A 20,190-nucleotide genomic window follows, 5' to 3' on the forward strand; every position below is an offset into this window, starting at 1 on the left:
CTGTATACTCAATCGTCTTCTCTCTCCTCCACTCCCATGCTGTTACCTCTTCAGAATCGGGATGTAAGTCCAGAAGAAATAGATTTAAAGAATGAACCTTGGTATAAATTCTTTTCGGAACTGGAATTCGGAAAACCGGTAAGTCAGCAGCTGAGCCGAAATTTTGATTGGGTGTTGTTTTATCATTGTAGCAATCCCTGGAGGAAACTGATGACTGATGACCAGTCACAAATAGTTAGAGTACTTGACCTGGAACCTCGGCAAAGTGTAGCAAAGATGCATTTTTCTCGCATCCAGTTCTGTGCTTATCTCAGATATTGTAACCAGCCGGCTTGCCCTATTTGTTCTGACCCTTGTTACTACCCTTTGACCTCCCACTTCCTTCAACTCCTTCCCCTCCTCTCACCCTCCTCTAGTTCATTCGCTCTTCCCTTTCCCTCCTCCTTCCCCTCCTCCTTCCCCTCCTCCTTCCCCTCCTCCTTCCCCTCCTCCTTCCCCTCCTCCTTCCCCTCCTCCTTCCCCTCCTCCTTCCCCTCCTCCTTCCCCCCTCCTTCCCCCCCTCCTTCCCCCCCTCCTTCCCCCTCCTTTCTCTCCTCCTCTCTCTCCTCCTCAACTCCTTACCTGCTCTCCTCTCTTCAGCCTCACTTCTGCCCCTTGCCTTCACTGTCCCCAAGTACATCTCCTTCCCCTTTTCCAACCCCTGCCCCACCCCACTCATGTTAAGCAACCTCCCATGTCTGAAAGGAGCAGCAGCCTGTTTGCCGAGGGCACAAACTAGAAAGCGCACAGAGAGTATCTTGTAAAATAGATGAAGGCTTGGTGTCCTGGTGTCTCATGGGGCAAGGATATTGATGAGAGACTGTTGTGCCCACAGAGGAACTGTGTACTAACCTCCTGCTGAAGACTTTGATGTCATCCCAGCAGAGACCAAGTCTGGGGATGGAGGTACAACTCAGTTCATGGTCTGTGGAAACAGAGGGTCCGGGGAGGGATAAATGGGTCTGTTTTAAATGGAAAGGTGAGGATTCCTTGCACTGGGCTTGTGTAGTCTGGAGAGATGATGGCCATATCTTGGGATTGATGAAGGTTGTACAATTAGTGTTGAATACTCAACCTGAAGAATTATGCAATGGTCAGTCACCTGGGCCTGGGATGTTTGTGAGGTCAGAGGCCGGTGGGTTGGAGGTAAAGGTACATGACTTGGGTCTGCATGTATATACAGTGAGTCACTGTGCCCTGAGTTGCGTGGAATAAAACAGGGCTGTTGTGGAGGGAGCAGTGAGAGCCTATTCCTGGGCCTGAGCATGAGGTGGATTGGATGAGATGAATGGAACAGCTCTTGGGCTGTAAGGTGGGGAAGAGGTAAGGGTACCATCTTGGATGCTGCTTCTGTGCGACTACACCCAATGCTGTTTGATGCCTTGAGGTATTAACATAAGACATCTTGTATTTGAACAGTATTGAAGTCAATTGACTGAGCCATCAGTGTAAATAATGTTTCTTCTGCTGTCCTTTTTGCACTCTGGATATCAGCCTTTTATCAATGTGGTAGGTACTGGAGCCAATAGAAATCTGGTGAAAAATGTACCCCCCTTTGCCCCCCCCCCCCATCATTCCTGCCCCCATTCAAACTGTAGCATCTTACCGCCAAAAATAAGTCCCCTTTCCTTCAGGCAACCAGCTTCAGGAATTAGTTATTGATAAAGGAACTGGTTAGCTGAACTTTTGTCTCGGTTGTGTTAGTAAGAACACGCCCCCAATGCTTTCAGACAACTGAATGTTTCCTTCTGTCTGTTCTGAATCGAACCAATACCCAGGGGGTCAAAATCGCAATGTAGCTCCATGATAAATCATGGCGTTGGCCTGCTGATCGCTTTGGCCTGTTCCCTGAACGCAGTGCATGCTACCCAGGCTAAGTGCAAGTTTTAACATTGAAATATGTAAATTTAGTGGTTGAGGTTAGAGTGCATAATCAGTGGTCATGATGTCCCTCCCTCACTTGTCTTACCCCATTGGGCACTGAGCTCAAGGCAAATTTCTTCTCCATTAATGCTTCTATATGTGACAATTGAAGATTACACTTGAACTTTACGAGGTCCTCCAGCCAAGCAGACCTCTCAGGAATTCTGGCCCTTGCCCCATACACTCATGGCCCAATGGCTGGAGGGGGATCCATGGATAATATTTCCCATTCTCTTCCCGTACTGTGGATCATGTCTTACTTTGTCTGACATCAAGCATTTTGCTAGAGAACTGGTGATGGACCGCTCACTTGTCAGGCTGTTGATCCTGACTTTGGTCCTGTAAGCAGGTCCTGCGGTCCCTCGGGATTTTTGCCCCCTGGTTCCTTTGTTCCTTCTGATGACTTGTTCTGTTCATTTCCTCCTCTGCTCTTTATCAGCCTCCAAAAAAGATATGGGATTATACGCCGGGGGAGTGTTCTATCCTTTCTTTAGAGGACAGGAAGGTAACTTGTGCACCTGTTTCTCTGATCTGCTGTGTGGCCATACCTTGTCCAAGAGCATTAACCCTTCAGATGCTGCAACCCATTAGCTTCTGAAAGAGGGAGATACAAGCCCCCAGCTGAGGTGAAGTCCCCTCTTTCAGAGGCCGATTTGCCAGGCTTCTCTGTTTGCATTTCAGACTCCGAGCATTTGTACTTTTGTTTTGTTCCTTTTTTAACATCTGCATTCAGCATTGATCCCCCGCTTTCAAGACCATTGCAGACTGCTGAGTTACTTATTGAATGCTATGGGTGTGTGACTGTCATGGTGCATGGTACAAATTTGTGTAAACAGTTCTTATAAAAGGCATCACTGGCATTTGAACATTTGCCCTCCTTCCCCATACACGGGAGAGAGCTGGTTCCTTGCTGCACCTTGCTTCTGGCCGAGCTCCCTCTGAACGTTTCACCTGAGGCTTGAAATGGCCTCCAAGCAGGAGAGCCAACTGAATGTGCTCTTCCCTTCCCAGTCCCACCAGGCACAGTTAAATTTGGGCCAGAAATGGTTTCTTAAAACCAGAATAGTATGACCCACAGCTGACACTTATGGCTGTTCAACCAAGGATTTATTGGGTGAAATTTGAGGAACTGTTTATGTCTGTGCTTGTGATTTAGGGCTGTGTTAGGGTGTCCTCATGATATGAGATGAGCAATGGAGACTATTCTATTCTGGTTCCAATATGGCACAAGGTACTCTCAGTAATGACTGCTGTAGGCACTGGGTAGCATTTCATATCCAAGTCAAACGATTAGTTAGGAGAATATGTTTCATCAGAAAGCCTCAAAAAATCACTAGACAAAAGTGGTACTTTGAGTTTAATTTCCAGGAGATAGTGGGCAATGGTTCACCAACTACTGGGAGTCAGCAGGCCAAGAGACTGGGAAGTGAGAGCGTTTCAATTAACGTTGGACGGCTTCTAGAAGTGGATAGGACTTCCATTAATGAGGGGAGTTTAGTAAAAGTTGGTGGGGGCGGAGGGGGGCAAGGAGAGTCAATCAGAGACGGGGTTCAGACAGTGTCTCCCATTCCATCCCAAGAGTGCAGTTATGTCACTGGTTAGGTGTCCTGGGGGGTGGGGGGGGGGGGGCGTTGGTTCAGTTTCAGTCTCAAGATCAGTTCTCAACCTCAACCGGAGCTGGTGGAGCAGCAATGGAACGTCAGTGCAGAATTTGGAAGAAATGCTTTGAGGGGGGGTGTAAATATTCCTGTCACTGTGCCTTTTTCAAAATGTGCTTCTGGACGTTGGAAAAAGAAGGGATAGGGCATCAGAAAAATACATTTACTGGCCAGTGACCTCTTGATGTCTCATTTCCAAACTCCCACTTGAGGAAGTGGCTTTATGAGCAAAGGCACAGGCTACTAGAACCCAGGTGTGTAGCTCAATGCCAGAAGCAGGGAGCAAAAAGCCTCCAGTCAAGAGAGTCCGGACTGGTCTCTGCTGGAGTGTGGTAATGAAGAGATGTGTACCTTGTATTCTTTACTGCAAGGAGACAGGATGGATAAAATGTTCAGTAAACTGAACTGGGGGACTCGGCCTAAAGTGAGGGCGACATTCTGAGCTCTGCATCACCTCAGGTACATTACTGCCAGCGTCAGTATATGGGTGGAGAGAGCATGTGAGAGTGTTGGTTGGGTGATGGTTTCCACTTCGTAATTCAAACTTTTGTTCATTTAAAATAAAGATGCTTGGTTTATTCTGCAGAGGATTTGCCGCGTGCCGCTCTTCGGCCCAGTCCTGCTGCGCTCTGGGTCTTCGGGGTTTGTGTGTAACTCTTGAGTTGGTCTCTCACGGCACTGCCCTTTCTGGGTGTGCTCTAGAATGTGCTGGCACAGTGGTTTCGTTTGCTCTAACTGATTCTTTCCCCTCTTTAATCAGGATCAGCTAGAGAAAGACCTGTCTCTCTACCAGGCTGAGCTAGACACAGATTTAGAAAACATGGAGAAGCTTTTTAGAAGCCAGGACTCCCGTCCGTGGAAGGTACTCTTCACTTTCTCCAGTATTAATCATTCATTGCATGCACTACCCTTGTCACGACTGGAAATAAGCAGTCTCAGCAATCAAACAGCGCAGGACTGTACACGCACTGCCCATACCGAAGGCTAATAAGCTTGCAATCAATTGATAATTAACTCTGATGACAAGTTGGACCTTCTGCACTCTGGAATGAAGGACCCTTGTATCTTCGGGCATGTTCTTTTTTTAAAAAAATTACTCTCTCATTAGACTTCTGTTATTCTGGTGACATCAAAATCAGATTTAATATCACCGGCATATGTCTTGAAATTTGTTAAATTTGGAGCAGCAGTCCAGGCTACATACCTCTTCTACTTAAAATAAAGCTGCTCTTTCTGCGTAAGCTGACCTCTGAGGTCTGCGCCAAGGCTAGGCCTGCAGCAAGTCTAGCTGTCAGCTTCAGACTTCGCTTCCAAACTCTGCCCACTGCAGTTGTGTCCGTATGTGCTTGCTCGCTTTTATTTCAAACTGCTTCCTGTTGTTATACGTTCTGTAGCCAGTCCCAGTAATATCACTGTCCCTATCAGAACTGAGAGTCTCCTGTGGCCCACAGTCCTGGCAATGAGGCTGGGAGATTGAGAGGCAGTCAGAATGGAACTGTGGACGGTAATACTCTCTGGTTGTTTTGCCTGCTCTTTGCTGGTTAGCTGCCTGCTCTCCCGGTTGCCTTTTATTACCACTGTTTATTGAGTCTGTTGCTTCCCAAATCAGCTTTGCTCAATAGAATCCAGGGCAGCTGTGGAGGGGGGTATTTGCACATTACTTACGACAGCTTTGAATGTCAGATTGAAATGCTTTTGAACAAAGGGCCAAATCTGGTGAGTTGTGTACAATGCATGAGATAGTGAGCGCTGCAAAAGCTGATAGCACAGTGCGATAAAACTGAAGTCGAGTTTCTCCTAAATTAGTAGCGTTAATGGCCACTTTTGTTTATAAAGGAAGCAATGCGTGAATGCAATTTTAGGGGATAAATTTGTCAAAATTACAGATTAAGTTAGAAATGTTTGAAGTTCGCATGTATGAAATCTCTAAAACTGGTTGTAAATTTTCCACTTTTTGGCTTGATGCACAATGACTCATTCACAAACAAAAGAATAGAGGCCAAGGCAGGACCAGCATGTTGGCTGTTTTTCAATCTGTCACACACACACACACACACAGACACACACACGCACACACTCTATCTGTCCCTCTCTCTTTCACTCTCACTCTCTCTCTCTCTCTCTCTCTCTCTCTCTCTCTCTCTCTCTCTCTCCTCCCTCCCTCCCTCCCTCCCTCTCTCTCTCTCTCTCTCTCTCTCTCTCCTCAACTCTCCGCCCCCTGAATTGAATTTCTCAAATCACTGGCTTTTTTTCAACTGGTCGAGAACTCTTGGAGCACAAGCGCAGAGTGTAAGTTGAAGCTAGGTATCAGATCTGAAAACCGTGCGAATCTGTGCCCTGCCTTGGAAGTTCTGTCTGTAAGGGCGGCTAGTGTCATCTTTTGCCCTTCTGTTCTTGTGTGGGTTACTTAAGTTTATCAATGACCCTTTTTACTTCTGTCTTTTTAGAGCACATCACTGAATTCAGCCTTAGAAATTCCATCCGAGCGTTCGACATAGTAAGTACTATCTGTATTCTGAGCTGAGTTTGTATCTGAAACATTGGTTTGCCTGCAGTACAGTAACCTGTCTCAGCACCTGCAGTTTGTGAGATTCTGTTGAATATACTGCTTCAATTGCATCAAAACTTCTCTCCCTTAAGCGTTCTGTGTCTGTGTGTGTGTGTGTTCTGTGTGTGTACGTACATATACGTTTGGGAGAAGTGTGAGGCAGTTTTTAATTATTGCTCTGAATGCAATTAAGAGAGCTTTGTCGGCATTCCAATGTGATTGTTTTTCTACTGGTTCATATTGTAAAGAATTCAAGGATGTATTGCGAGGACCTTGAAGGATTTCTGAGTATTTGACTAAAATATAGTCAGCAAATTCTTCAGCTTGTCAAAAATGTCTGGCAAAGTTTGCGACAACTGTCCAGTGTAAGTATTATAGGATGCATTTGGTGTGTTAGTAACCTAATGAAAGCAGTGATTAAAGTTCACCCTCCTCATTAAGATACTAACTGCCATCATTTCCTCAGCAAAATCATTTCCTCAGTTGTCAGATTTTGGAATTGAACTGTGGTATCTCAGAGCCCTTCCTGTGGTGCTAAGGCTTTGTTTATTTGTTTCGTGACCTTGAGGGACTGTAATTAGACAGGGTGGATATCTTCAGCTCCTATTGAGAAGTTTTTCCTTCTGAGATGATTCCGATTTACTATTAATTATTTTATTTTAAGGAATTGCACATTAAAAACAGCCACTGCTAAGGGGTCCATATAGAGTATATGGAGACTAGGGCTGATCTACTGTGAGCTCAGTCAATCCCTTTGTGAGTTGTGTTGATTGGTGTAGGGTGCATAGAGCAGTATAGGATCATTCTGTTTTGTCCACTTTGTCAGTACCAAATACGATGCCAAAATAAACTCACCCCATCTGCCTACATGAGGTCCATTTCCTTTTTGCCCTTTCCTGTTCATGCTGTTTAAACATTGCTGTGATGTCTACTTCCACCACCTTCTTGACAGCATGATTCAGGCATCTAGCATCCTCTTTGGGGAAAAAAAAACTTGCTTCTTTAATCTCGTTTTAAACTTTTCCCATTTCACCCTAATCTGTGTCCTCCAGAGTTTGATATTTCCACTCAGGGAAAAAGGCTCTGACTCTCCAACCTGTGTCTGCCTCTCAGTTTATAAACTTTTGTCACATCTTCCCTCTGTCTACAGTGCTCGAGAGTGACCAGTCCAAGTTTGTCCATCCTCTCCTTGTAGCTAATACACTACAAGTCTGAACAGACACCCACACACACGCACACGCACACACAGATCAGATGCTGTTTGACCAAAGATAGCTTTATCTGCATGAGTGTTATGCTAACTGACTTTGAAGTGACGGATGAAGAATTGGGAAGACTGCCTTGGTACTGGGCTGTACCTCAGGGAACATCTTTTGCACCTTCTCCTACATCCTTCTTGTAATGCGGTGACCAAAACTGCACTCAATCCTTCAAATGTGGCTGAACCAAACCTTTTATGCTCATTGCCCAACCAGTGAATGCGCGCATCATGTATGCCCACTTTATCACCGTGTATTCTTGTGTTGGTAATTTCAGGGAGATGCAAACTTGTAACCCAAGATCTTTCCCGACATCAATGCTTCCAATATTATTTATTTGTTTATTTTGGGATTATGGCGTGGTAACAGGGCTCTCCAGCTCAACGAGCCTGTGCCAGCCAATTTCACCCATGTGAACAATTAACCCTCTAGCTAGTCTTTGGAATGTGGGAGGAAACTCACTCCATCACAGGGAGAGTATACAAACTCAGCAGCAGCAGGAACTGAAGTTGGCGATGTAAAGTGTTAAGCTAACCACTGTGCTACCATTCCTGCCATTTGCTGTTTACTTTTCTTCTGCATTTGACTTCCCAAAATGCAATATTTCACACTTGTCTGGATTATACTCCATCTGCTAATATTTTCTTTTTTTTTAAATTTTATTTTTATTTGGATAAGGAATTCACAAATATCATGTACTTTTTTCACACATATAACCTTTTCCATTTTTTTATATGTATAAAACTACAATTATTTATACATTCTTAAGTACACATTGAGATGATATAAAAGGAAAATAAACATTTAAATAGATAATTATGTACTGTGGTAAATCTAACCTATTAGGCTAAGTAATGGAATTAGTTGTTAAGAAAAATGGTAATAATAGTTTCCATATAACCCTTCTGGACCATTTCCACTGGTCCAAGATGTTGTATATAAGTCTATGTATCAACCATTGTAGGTGTTTATATCCTAATTTGTTCATGCTTGCTCCTGCCCGCAGACATAATTTCCAACTGGTCCCTGGATCCCTTTGTCCTCTGGTCTACTCTCCTCTCCTATCAGATTCCTTCTTCTCCGGACCTTTCCCACCCACTTGGCTTCACCTATCACCTTCCAGCTAGCCTCCTTCCCCTCCCCCACCGTTTTGTTCTGGCGTCTTCCTCCTCCTTCCTTCTCAGTCCTGAAGAAGTGTCTAGGCCTAAAACATCAACTGTTTATTCATTTTCACAGACACTGCCTGACCTGCTGAGTTCCTCCAGCATTTTGTGTGTGTTACTTTGGGTTTCCAGCAACTGTGCACTTCCTTATGTTTATGATCTATATCCTGCTGCGTCCTTTGATAATCTTCCTCAGTATCTGCAACACCACCAAATTCTGTGTTGTTTATAAACGTACTCTTCAGGCCACCAACATTGGCATCCAAATCATTTATATATGCATTATAAACAGTAGAGGTCCCAGGACTGATCCTTGTGGAACTCCAGAGGTCATAGACTTCCAGTCAGAATAATGCCTCTGCATCATTATCCTCTGTCTTATATGGACAAGCCGATTAGAATCCAAACTACCAAATCACCGTGGATCCTGTGTATGCTAATCTTCTGGATAGACCCTGTCCAGGGTGACGATGTCCACTGTCCAACTTTCATCAATCATATAATGTTTTTCAAGACATCTAACATGCGGTATAATGCTAAACATGAAAGATGCTATATAAAAACATTATATGAGGTGTCAGGGAGGGGTAGCACCTCTGGTGGGGGAACACGTCGCATCCTTTTCAGGGCGGTTAGTCCACCATTGGTCCCCACCTGGCACTCAGCTCTCACCTGTGGCTCCCCATAGCTGTTTGCATGCAACAGCAGCCACACCCCGGGCAACGGCTTCGACAAGCCAGCTAAACCAAGTGAGGGTTGCCGACGGGTCTCAAACCCTCGGAGAGATAGGGAGTTGTCTATCCCAGCATATGAAGACAGACTCCGGCCGATTGAGCGGACGAGACCAATGGAAGGTCCAACGGTCAAGAAGGCGGTCTCTGCAAGCGTCGTGGAACGTGTAGAGCAGGACAAGCCACAGAAGATGTCCTTGTCATCCACTGCGCCTAGTCCCATCTCCAGCCGTCTAGACTGTGTCTTGCCACTGGACCCAGATGGGAACTGGGAAGAGAGAGTGAGGCTGACGCTGCGCAACTCTCCCTCACTTAAATCCAAATCACGCGCTAGTCTCGACACCATCGTTATGGTGTTGAGGTCCTCATCGATGTCAACGATGGCCGAACAACAACAACATAAAAACAAATATTTTTCTGAGGAGAGAAAGCTTGCTATAGGTAGCGTTCTTGGTGAATGGGGGAAGGGGGGAGTGATAGGGATTCCTCTCTATCCTACTGCTTGGTTTATACTTGCGGGTCAAAGTGCTGCTACAATAAGTCGTAAAATTAACCAAGGTTTGCATTCCACATGAACTCAAGATAGTAAAGAGCAGATTTGGACCTGTTCTTTTGTACAGCATGCAGTACTGCCTAACAGTGGAGAGAATTCACAGCACAGAAGCAGGCCATAAATCCCGACATGGTTTATGGTTCATTCAAGGCTGCTTCCGTCACACAGCCCAGTGGCTGTTGGTGCTAAATGGTTTCCTTCCACATGGGTGAGGTACAAGAGGAAATGGTAGCCAGTATCAGTTAAGATTTGAGATCTGAGACCCATCTAACAAAATGAGTATTGCTGTGTCTTATCCCACTGTAATGGAGAAGAGGTAGGAACTGCTCTAACTGTTTTACTAAACCACTTTTGTTTGGAACCTCAGCAAATTTAGCAATGGTACATTCAGATTATAAATGGTTGAAGCCACAACACCCAACTCAAGTTAGAACTCACTAGTTACTGCTTGTAATCTGGAAATTAATCATTTATCCTTACTTTCGGTTATTTAGCCTGTTAGCCTGTCAGTGACTGCTCAAGTGAGTTCTCATCTCATGTAGTAATCCTCAATATTACACTTTATCGAAAGCCTTCTGAAAGTCAGTATACTGCATCTACTGCTTTCCCTTCACCTACCTTGTTTGTTACATCTCAAAGGAACTGAAGCAGGTTGGTCAGGTACTGTATCCCCTTCATAAAATCTCGTTGACTCTGTTCATTGTGGTCTGAGAAAGGAGAGGAGATGGACCTGTACAAAGAGAGCCAGGAGGATGAAAGAAAGAGCTGAAAGGGCAGGGAGGAGACCAAATGGTAGAGAAAAGAGAGTTTTATTTATTTATTTTGGCCACTTTTATCACTTCAGCATGTCTCAAAGCTCTGTACCGCCAGTGACGTGGTTAGAAGTAGGAGAGGCTAGAACCAACAGTAAGAGGAGAGAGAGAATGGAATTAGAAGTGCTTGGATAAGTAGTGTTATTTGGGGAGAGAGGGATGTTCTTCCCATGGAGACTGGAAATATTGAGAAGTGGCAGGGGATGGCAGAGAGTGCAAGTTGGAATCTCAGCCAACTTACATAATGAATGCTTTACTTCAGTATTCACTGTGGAAAAGGATCTTGGTGATTGTAGGGATAACTTGCAGCGGACTGAAAAGCTTGAGCATGTAGATACTAAGAATGAGGATGTGCTGGAGCTTTTGGAAAAAATCAATTTGGATAAATCACCGTGACCGGATGAGATGTACTCCACGCTACTGTGGGAGGCGAGGGAAGAGATTGCTGAGCCTCTGGGGATGGGAGAGGTTTTGGAGGATTGGAGGGTTGCAGATGTTGTTCCCTTATTCAAGAAAGGGAGTAGCGATAGCCCAAGAAATTATACTTCAGTGGTTGGTAAGTTGATGGAGAAGATCCTGACAGACAGGATTTATGAACATTTAGAGAAGAACATATGATTAGGAATAGTCAGCATGGCTTTGTCAAAGGCAGGTCATGCCTTACGAGCCTGGTTGAATTTTTTGAGGATGTAACTAAACATATTGATGAAGGAAGAGCAGTAGATGTAGTGTATATGGTTTTCAGCGAGGCATTTGATAAGGTACCCCATGTCAGGCTTATTGAGAAAGTAAGGAGGCATGGGATCCAAGGGGACATTGCTTTGTGGATCCAGAACTAGCTTGCCACAGAAGGCAAAGAGTGGTTGTAGATGGGTCATATTCTGCATAGAGGTCGGTGACCAGTGGTGTGTCTCAAGGATCTGTTCTGGGACACTTACTCTTCGTGATTTTTATAAGTGACCTGGATGAGGAAGTGGAGGGATGGTTTAGTAAGTTTGACGATGTCACAAAGGTTGGGGGTGTTGTGGATTAGAGGGCTGTCAGAGGTTACAGTGGGACATTGATAGGATGCAAAACTGGGCTGAGAAGTGGCAGATGGAGTTCAACCCAGATAAGTGTAAAGTGGTTCATTCTGGCAGGTCAAATATGATGGCAGAATGCAGTATTAATGGTAAGACTCTTGGCAGTGTGGAGGATCAGAGGGATCTTGGGGTCCAAGTCCATAGGATGCTCAAAGCATCTGAGCAGGTTGACTCTGTGGTTAAGAAGACATACGGTGTATTGGCCGTCATCAATCGTGGAATTGAATTTAGGAGCTGAGAGGTAATGTTGCAGCTATATAGGACCCTGGTCAGACCCCACTTGGAGTACTGTGCTCGGTTCTGGTCGCCTCACTACAGGAAGGATGTAGAAGCCATAGAAAGGGTGCAGAAGAGATTTAAAAGGATGTTGCCTGGATTGGGGAGCATGCCTTATGAAAACAGGTTGAGTGGACTCGGCTTTTTCCCCTTGGAGTGACGGAGGATCAGAGGTGTATAAGATGATGAGAGGCATTGATTGTGAGAATATTCAGAGGCTTTTTCCCAGGGCTGAAATGGCTGCCACAAGAGGGCACAGGTTTAAGTAGGTACAGAGGAGATGTCAGGGGTAAGTTTTTTTACTCAGAGAGTGGTGAGTGCGTGGAATGGGCTGCCGGCAACGGTGATGGAGGTGGATACGACAGGGTCTTTTAAGGGACTTTTGGATAGGTACATGGAGCTTTGAAAAATAGAGGGCTATGGGTAACCCTAATAATTTCTAAGGTAAGGACATGTTGGGCACAACTTTGTGGGCCGAAGGGCCTGTATTATGCTGTAGGTTATCTATGTTTCTATGTTTCTACTGTCATTCTTATCCTCTTATTTTCAGCCTTATTGTTTCAGTGATTTCCCCAGCCTTTCCAACCCTCTGCATTGATTACTATTGTAACACTCTGGCAGGATGGCATCCTCTACAACAGAATAACTGTCAATTAACAATTCAGTAACTCCATAGAGCTGAGATGAAAAGAAGTATTAGTAATGTGATGGTGAATAGACTTCCGCAGCCTCTTCCTATTGAAATTTTGTTGAAATTCTCAAATTCTCAGAGAAAGCTTTCAAAGAGTGAGAATAATTTGCTTTTTTGATATAACCATATTTGCAAGGCTTTCTAATGTTTGATTTGTGATGTTATTGTACTGAAACAAAGCCTTCAACTCTTTTTTTTTGAAGAATTTAAGTCAATGGCTTTTATCAGTGGGTAGAGGCTTCATTTATTGAGTGAGGTGGGCAGGTACTGTATTATGTTTTAGCATCTTTCTGGCCAGCTTGTTTGAGATGTACACTTGACATAATCAAATCTACAACTTTACTGAATCTCAAAGCACAGAGGACAACATCATGCCTATTTCATCTGATCCAATTCATCCAAAGAATTGACAAATCATTTTCCACTGTCCTGTTTTCTTCCCCCCATTTTCAAGTGTAAGTACAGGGAAATGACTTTCTCTAACAGCTCAAGTTGAAGTTTATTGTCTTTTAGCCATACAGGTGTGTGCAGCTACATGAAATGGTTTCTCTGGGGCCAAGGTGCGAGGCAGAATTCATAAAATCTCGCACAGCACATATGGTTATGATCCAGCACATACGGTCACAAAATAATATTAGCAAGTCCCTGAGCAGCATGACCTGAAGGAAGATTGGCAGGTTGACATAAAGTGCAAGGTGCATGATTATGTAGGGCAGTATAATGTTACTGGTACTATTGTAATAAAACAAGCAGTGGTATAAATATGTGAAACAGCAGCAATAGAAGCTGAGAAGTGACTGGTGCAGGATGAGAGTGTGTCTGTGTTTTGCAGAGCACTGAGGTGAGAGAGGCAGGGCGCAGTGTGTGCTGGGTGGCAGCAGGCTGTTAAGAAATCTAACAGCCTGGTGGAAGAAGCTGTTACCCAGCCTGACAATTCTGCTTCTTAAGCTGTGTTACCTTCTGCCAGACGGCAGGCGGTCAAAGAGATTGAGGGGAGGATGGGAAGGGGCCTTTGACAATGCTGGCGGCCCTGCTTCTGAACTGTGTGCTGAATGGAGGGAGGGAGACTTGCTGTAACACTATACCTGCCTCTGAACTCAGTGGGATTGATCAAGAGAAGGATGAGCTCTGCAACCGAGAACACTGCAGGGAAGTTGTCAGAATCAGCAATATCAGAGACTAATTGTACAGCAGGCTTCTTTTCCGCTGTTTGATAACTTAAATGAGTAGTTAGATATTTGTCATGTTCCATCTAGGATGGCATGGCATTGTTAGGCTAGCACTGGTGGAATAGGGCAAAATGATCTTCACTGGTGATTTGTGCGCTCTGAAGATTCTATATTGACCCCTAAATGTAGGGAATAAAAGATCTCCCAATAGGAGATGAAGTGTCGGTAATGTGCACATTAAAGTCAGGATGATTTATTTATGAGGATGCACAGCTGAGAGGAATCTGGTGAAATTTGATGTTCCCATTTTAACAAACATGAAACACAATATGCCATCAGATGGTTGGGGTGTGATGCAAGATTTGATTATTCGTCATCTGGGGTTTGAATGTGACACTAGCTTCTGTCACAGGGGAGTTGTAAGTGTAAACGACCTGCGATGTGGGAGTGAGTAAATTGGGACACCAGCATTCCCACTAGGATAGTGTTTGTATATTGTTCACGATCAATTCTTTCATTTAAAATCAAACCTAATTGGATTGCTTGGTGAGAGGATTGTCAGCCAATTTGATGGTCGTAGACAGCAGGGCAAGCACACCATAAAGCCTAGGAGATCACCTGAGTTTATTTCTTCTCCTTTATTACTTAGCAGATATTTCACATTAGAGAGGTTGTTAAACTTTGATTTAAGATTTATCTACCAAGGAGGCAAGAACATAAATCGCTGACCTTTCCATGTCTCTAGGCACACTCAGACAACACAGCCCAGGACTGGGAATTGAAAGAAAGAAAAATATTTATATTGTTTGTTGTAGGGTTGTTCACCGAGATTGGAGATTAGGTCGCAAACGTTTCCTCACCAGTCGAGGTGATATCATCAGTGCGCAATTGAGTGTTGTTTCTGCCGAGTGCTCGCAGGTCCAACATGTTGTTCTGATCGGTCTTCTGTTGAGAACCAAGCTTCTAAGAGTTCTCTTGATTTCTTGTTTTGTGCTTCTGCCTGGATTATTGTAGTTTCCCAGACAAAATTCTGTCCTTCTTGGTCTTCGTGTACTGAGATGTGTGACAGAGGATTGTGTTTTCTTATGGCTAGCTGATGTTCACGTAGTCTCATAGATAGTTTTCTCCCTGTCTATCCTACATAGTGTTTGAGGCAGTCTCCATATTGGATTTTGTATATTACGTTTGTTGTCCCCTTGTGGACTGTTGGATCCTTGGGTCTCGAGACATGTATTTGGATGGTTCTGCTGTGTTTTTGTGCTACCATTAGTCAGTATGCTTGGAACAGTTCTGCCAACGTTTCAGAAATTACCCTGATGTATGGTAGGGTTAGCTTCTTGTCTTTTAACTCCTAATGAACGCTATTAACAAGCATTTTGATCTGGATGCAATTTACAAACCTGCGTGTCTGTGGGATGGGGGCTGAGAGGTGCGCCACAGGCCCTCAAGGAACCAACGCTCACAACGACTGATAAACAGGGATACAGGCCAGTGAAGTCCAATTGGTCGGGACCCAGTGGAAACTAGTGGCCAGATTGACAGCCAACGAATCAGAACAAACAAGTCAGACCAATATAACTGCAAACACTCAGCAGAAATGACTCTCAGTCGCACACTGATGATGGCACCTCAACTGGTGACGAAACGTTTGCAGCCTGACTTCCAGGCTTGGTGAACAACTCTAAAAGAAAGAGCCAACTTGAGTTACCAATTCTTCTTTCATTTCAAATGTTTATATTGCTTTTTTCATTTAGTTGACATCTACCTGTCTTGAAGGACAATGGGTGATGATGATCATCACAAGCAGAAGGTATGCAGATCCTGAGTTGCCTAGTCATCAAGATCTCCCTCTTGACCTCAACAGTGTAGCCCAAAGGAAAGGTTATGAAGCAATACATGTGGCACCAGCTTGGCTGCAGGAGCTGCCGGAAGGATGTTCAATGATGTCCAGCCGCCTTAGAGGCTCCACTCCGGATTTGCTGTCTGGGTTTACTCCCATAGCCTTCGTCTCTCCCGAAACTGCCCACAAGGCAGTAGGGCTATTTACCCATAGCTGTGGATTTGGTTCATGAGCACCAGGGCATGTCCACACACCGGTGGGCCTGTGTTCTACGTGGGTAGAGGCCAGACCTCCTTCCTGCCTTCTGTAGTTTAGCCTGAGTCCGAAAGGAGTTCAGTTTCCACGTGTCACCAACAAAGAGGCACTATATGAGGCTTCCTGTTGGAGAGGCTATGTATGTACAGGCAGGGAGAGACTTACACATTCAGCTCTCCTTTTTGCAAGACTGCTAGCCAACAGTGGAAGCTGAAAGTGAGAGTGACTAACACCACCCACTCCACAACCACACTAGACACATCACAACAACCATTTTGACACCACATATTCTTGCATATACAGTAATAAAGTAGACACCAGCATATTTGAAACCCATAGCACATTGACGACAAGGGAATATTATAATTGGCTGAAAGATCAGAAAGTCAAGATGAATATTTGTTTTTCACAGTGAAATAAAGTGTGCAAGTGTCTGCGCTTCATTTTTTGAGCGAGACATGTTTGCAATGTTGTTTTTCAAAGTCTGAAAGAAATGTAACCATTGAAGAGGATTGTTGCAGATTTAGGATTGATACTGATATAATGGGCATATATGTTGAATCAATCAAGTTTATTAGCACTGACATATGTGAAATTTGTTGTTTTGCGGCAACAGTAGAGTGCAAGACACAGAAGTTGACTATAAGTTACAACACAAATTATGTAAAAAGTTAAGTAAGTAGTGCAGAAACAGAGCAAAATGGTGAGGTAGTGTTCATGGGTTCATGGACCATTCAGATAGCTGTTAGAAGGGAAGGAGCAGTTCCTAAAACATTAAATGTGCACCTTCAGGGTCCTGTACCTCCTCCCCAATGGTAGCAATGAGAAGTGTACATTTCCTTGGTAGTGGTGGGATCCTTAATGATGGATGCTGCCTTTTAGAGGCATTGCCTTATGATGATCTCCTTGATCGTGAGGGAGTCTAGTGCCAATGATGGAGCTGGCTGAGTTTACAATTCTCTGAAGATCCTGTACATTGGCACCTCCATACCAGGCGGTGATGCAACCAGTTAGAATGCTCTCCATGGTACATCTGTAGGAGTTTGCTAACGTCTTTGGTGACATACTGTACCAAATCTCCACAAACTCCTCATGAAATGTAGCTGCTGGCATGCCTTATTTGTAATTACATCAATATGTTGGACCCAGCAAAGATCTTCTGAGATGTTGACTCCCAGGAACTTAAAACTGTTCGTCTTCTCTGCTGCTGATCCCTGCTGAAGGAAAAACAACAACAAAAACATGACAATTATTTTATTCTGGTTGGAAGAGTCAGTGAGTTTTCATAATTTTAATGGCGTGCAGGAGCAGAGTGTATACTCAAATCCTGAAAGATTGAAAGGTTATTATCGGATGGTTGATATCAGTAAAAACACATTATATGATTAGTAGAAGAATATACTGTAAAAACAAGGAAATTCTGTTTATCCTTCATAAATTACTGTTGCTTTGCATCCATTCCAGACCTCACATAATATAAATGAGTCAAATTTGAAGATGTATATATGGGTTGCTTGCTGCAATGGGAAGCGGGATTTGATTGGATGGGGGGAGACTGTATTTTTTTTATAGAGATTTTTATATAGAGGTTGTGGCAATGCCAGCATTTACTCTATTACCCTGATTGTCTCTAAACAGAAGAGGCAATGAGAGAGAGTGGACTAGCTCAGTGGTTCTGGAGTCACGTGTAGACCAGATGTTGTAATCCAAAGATTTCTTCCCCTCAGCCAGTGGTGATTTTCCAACAATCTGGTGATTTCATGTTACCATTTCTGAGAGTAGCCTTAATTCCAGTTTTGTTTACCCACTTCCAATTCAATTTCCTAACTGCCAATGTGGGATGTGAATTTGTGAGATTCCTTTCTGGGGACCATTGGGCCAGAGCTTTAGCTGCTAATTTGGTGACTCAATATTGCCATAACTGCTAAAGCATCAAAGTTTATGAGAAAGTCCAGTAGAGTATTTAAATTTGGAATAGATGAGAAAGAGTAGCTTGCGGTGACATGGGCAAGAAATCAAAGTCACGGGTATCAGATGTCTGACAGAAATCCTTTACTGAACTGAGGAGGAATCTTCTTACCCAGTGAATCAATGTGATCTGGAATGCAAATTCTGCTAGGCTGGCGGAAGCAGATTAATGTCAGATTGGATCAATAACTGAAGGAGAATATTTCACTTGTATTTATTTTGTAATATTTTGATCACCCCAATACATATAGGATTAATGGAAAGTTTCTGGAGAGGGTGCAGAAGAAATTTATCAGAATGCTGTCTGTAATGGAAAGCAAGTGCTATAAGGAGAGATTGGAAAAAACTGGAGTTGTTTTCTCTGGAGTATCAGATACTGAGGAGAGACCTGTCAGAAGTTTGTAAAATTTTGAGCGGCATAGCTAGAGTAGGCAGTATCTTTACCCCAGTGTCAAAATCTCTCGTACTAGAGAGAATGCATTCGCGATAAGTGTGGGTAAGTTCAAAGAAGACGTGTGGAGGCATGTTTTATTTTACACAGAGTGGTGGGTGCCAGGAAAGCAATGCCAGGGATGGTAGTGGAGGCAGATAAGATAAAGACGTTTAAGAGGCTTGTAGATGGCCAAGCAATGCGCAGAAAATGGAGGGACAAGGACCATGTGTAGGCAGAAGGGATTAATGCCATTAGTTTAATTAGTTCAGCACAACATGTGGGCTGAAGGGCCTGTTCCTGTTCTGTTCTGTTCTAGGTTCAATTTTCAATGACATAGAGGAAGGCCATTTGGCCCATTGTATTGATGCTATCCCTCAGATCAATTCTCAAGTCCCATTGCCCTAAGTAAGTAATGTTAGTCCGTCACAGCTTGAGCAACCAGGATTCAATTTTGACTGTCTGTACGGAGTTTTCATGTTCTCCCTCTGGCCATGGAAGCTTCCTCCATGTGCTCCTGCTTTCTCCCACATCCCAAACACACCAGAGGTGTAAATTTGCTGCTGTAAGTTAATCCTTAATATATACAGGAGGACCAGAGTGGCACAGATGGACATCTGAGAGAGGTTCAAGGGAAATAAAAAGGGTGGTAGACTTGTAACCATACTTCAGAGCTGGGATTCCAAGCGTTAATTTTTAATTTGAAGTGAACTCACGGAGTCACTCAGAAATGGATTAACACAATCTGAAAAAGTTGGCTGCGATTTATATTGGCACGTGGGATCTGCTCCTTATACAGTGTCATGCTAATGTCCCCTGTAATGTGTACCCATCTGCTCATGCCATCAGTGGCCTGTCTTTGAAGGCTGAGCCCGTGACTGGGCTGCAGAGGGTGGTCTAGATAATCAGCAGCATGTTCCTCACCCATTTGCCAATAAATTGTTGTACTAATCTTTCTGCAGATTACACATCCTTTCCATAATAAACCTGGGTCTCCTTGGACTCTGAAACAGAAGCTCTCTTCAATTGTTATTGTCATTTCAGCCCACAAACCCATTGTGGTTGTAAAATGCCGAAAAGTAGATCAAGGAGCAAATAATGTTGCTGAAGAAAAACATTTGCTTCTAATGTTAAGCATTGAGATGCACAGGATTGATGGTAAATTGGCTGTTTGGATTCAGAGTAGAAGATAAAGTGTAACAGTGCTGAGAGGAGTTATTCTGATGGGGGAGGAGGTGTGGGGTAGGTGGTCTGTGACTCGTATTCCATAGTGATCACCACTGGAATCTCTGCTGCTTGTTATATGAATAAATCACTTGAATGAAAACATGGAAAGGTGGGTTAGTAAGTTCAAAGATGTTGCAAAGTCTGGTGGTGTTGTGGATTGTGTAGAAAATTGCCAAAAGGATACAGCACGATATGGATAAATTGGGTGGAGAAATGGCAGCTGCTGTTTAGTCCAGCCACATATGAGTTGTTGCACACTGGGACATCAAATATAAAGTGACAGGATTTTTAAGAGTATTGATGAGTGATCTGAGGGTTGAAGTCCGTAGCTCCCTGAACGTGTCTGCACAGGTTGGGCTGGTAAAGGTGGCGTATGGCGTACCTGCCTTCATTAGTCAAGGCAATAAGTTCAAGAGTCAGGAACTTGTGTTATGGCTTCATAAACCTCTGATTTGGTGGCATCTGGAGTATTGCATTCAGTTCTGGTTGCCCCATAACAAGGGAAGGAGCTGGAGGCTTTGGAGAGAGTGCAGAGGGGTTTACCAGGATGCTGCCTGGATTAGAGG

General features: G+C 43.9%; 1 protein-coding gene across 37 annotated transcripts in view; it reads left to right on the plus strand.

Moving 5' to 3' along the window:
• LOC140212029 (sorbin and SH3 domain-containing protein 1) overlaps window positions 1-20,190 on the plus strand; it is a 216,108-nt gene that overhangs the window by 154,459 nt on the left and 41,459 nt on the right. For 28 of the 37 annotated variants that reach the window (XM_072282414.1, XM_072282415.1, XM_072282413.1 and 25 more), the window contains 4 exons: window positions 55-138; window positions 2,402-2,467; window positions 4,381-4,482; window positions 6,068-6,117. In XM_072282414.1, the coding sequence (XP_072138515.1) occupies window positions 55-138; window positions 2,402-2,467; window positions 4,381-4,482; window positions 6,068-6,117 (302 nt within the window). The remainder of the gene's footprint in view (window positions 1-54; window positions 139-2,401; window positions 2,468-4,380; window positions 4,483-6,067; window positions 6,118-20,190) is intronic. The other 9 variants (XM_072282439.1, XM_072282444.1, XM_072282436.1 and 6 more) reach the window with 3 other exon arrangements.

Source organism: Mobula birostris, chromosome 18 (genome assembly GCF_030028105.1).
Source record: "Mobula birostris isolate sMobBir1 chromosome 18, sMobBir1.hap1, whole genome shotgun sequence".
NCBI lineage: Eukaryota > Metazoa > Chordata > Chondrichthyes > Myliobatiformes > Myliobatidae > Mobula > Mobula birostris.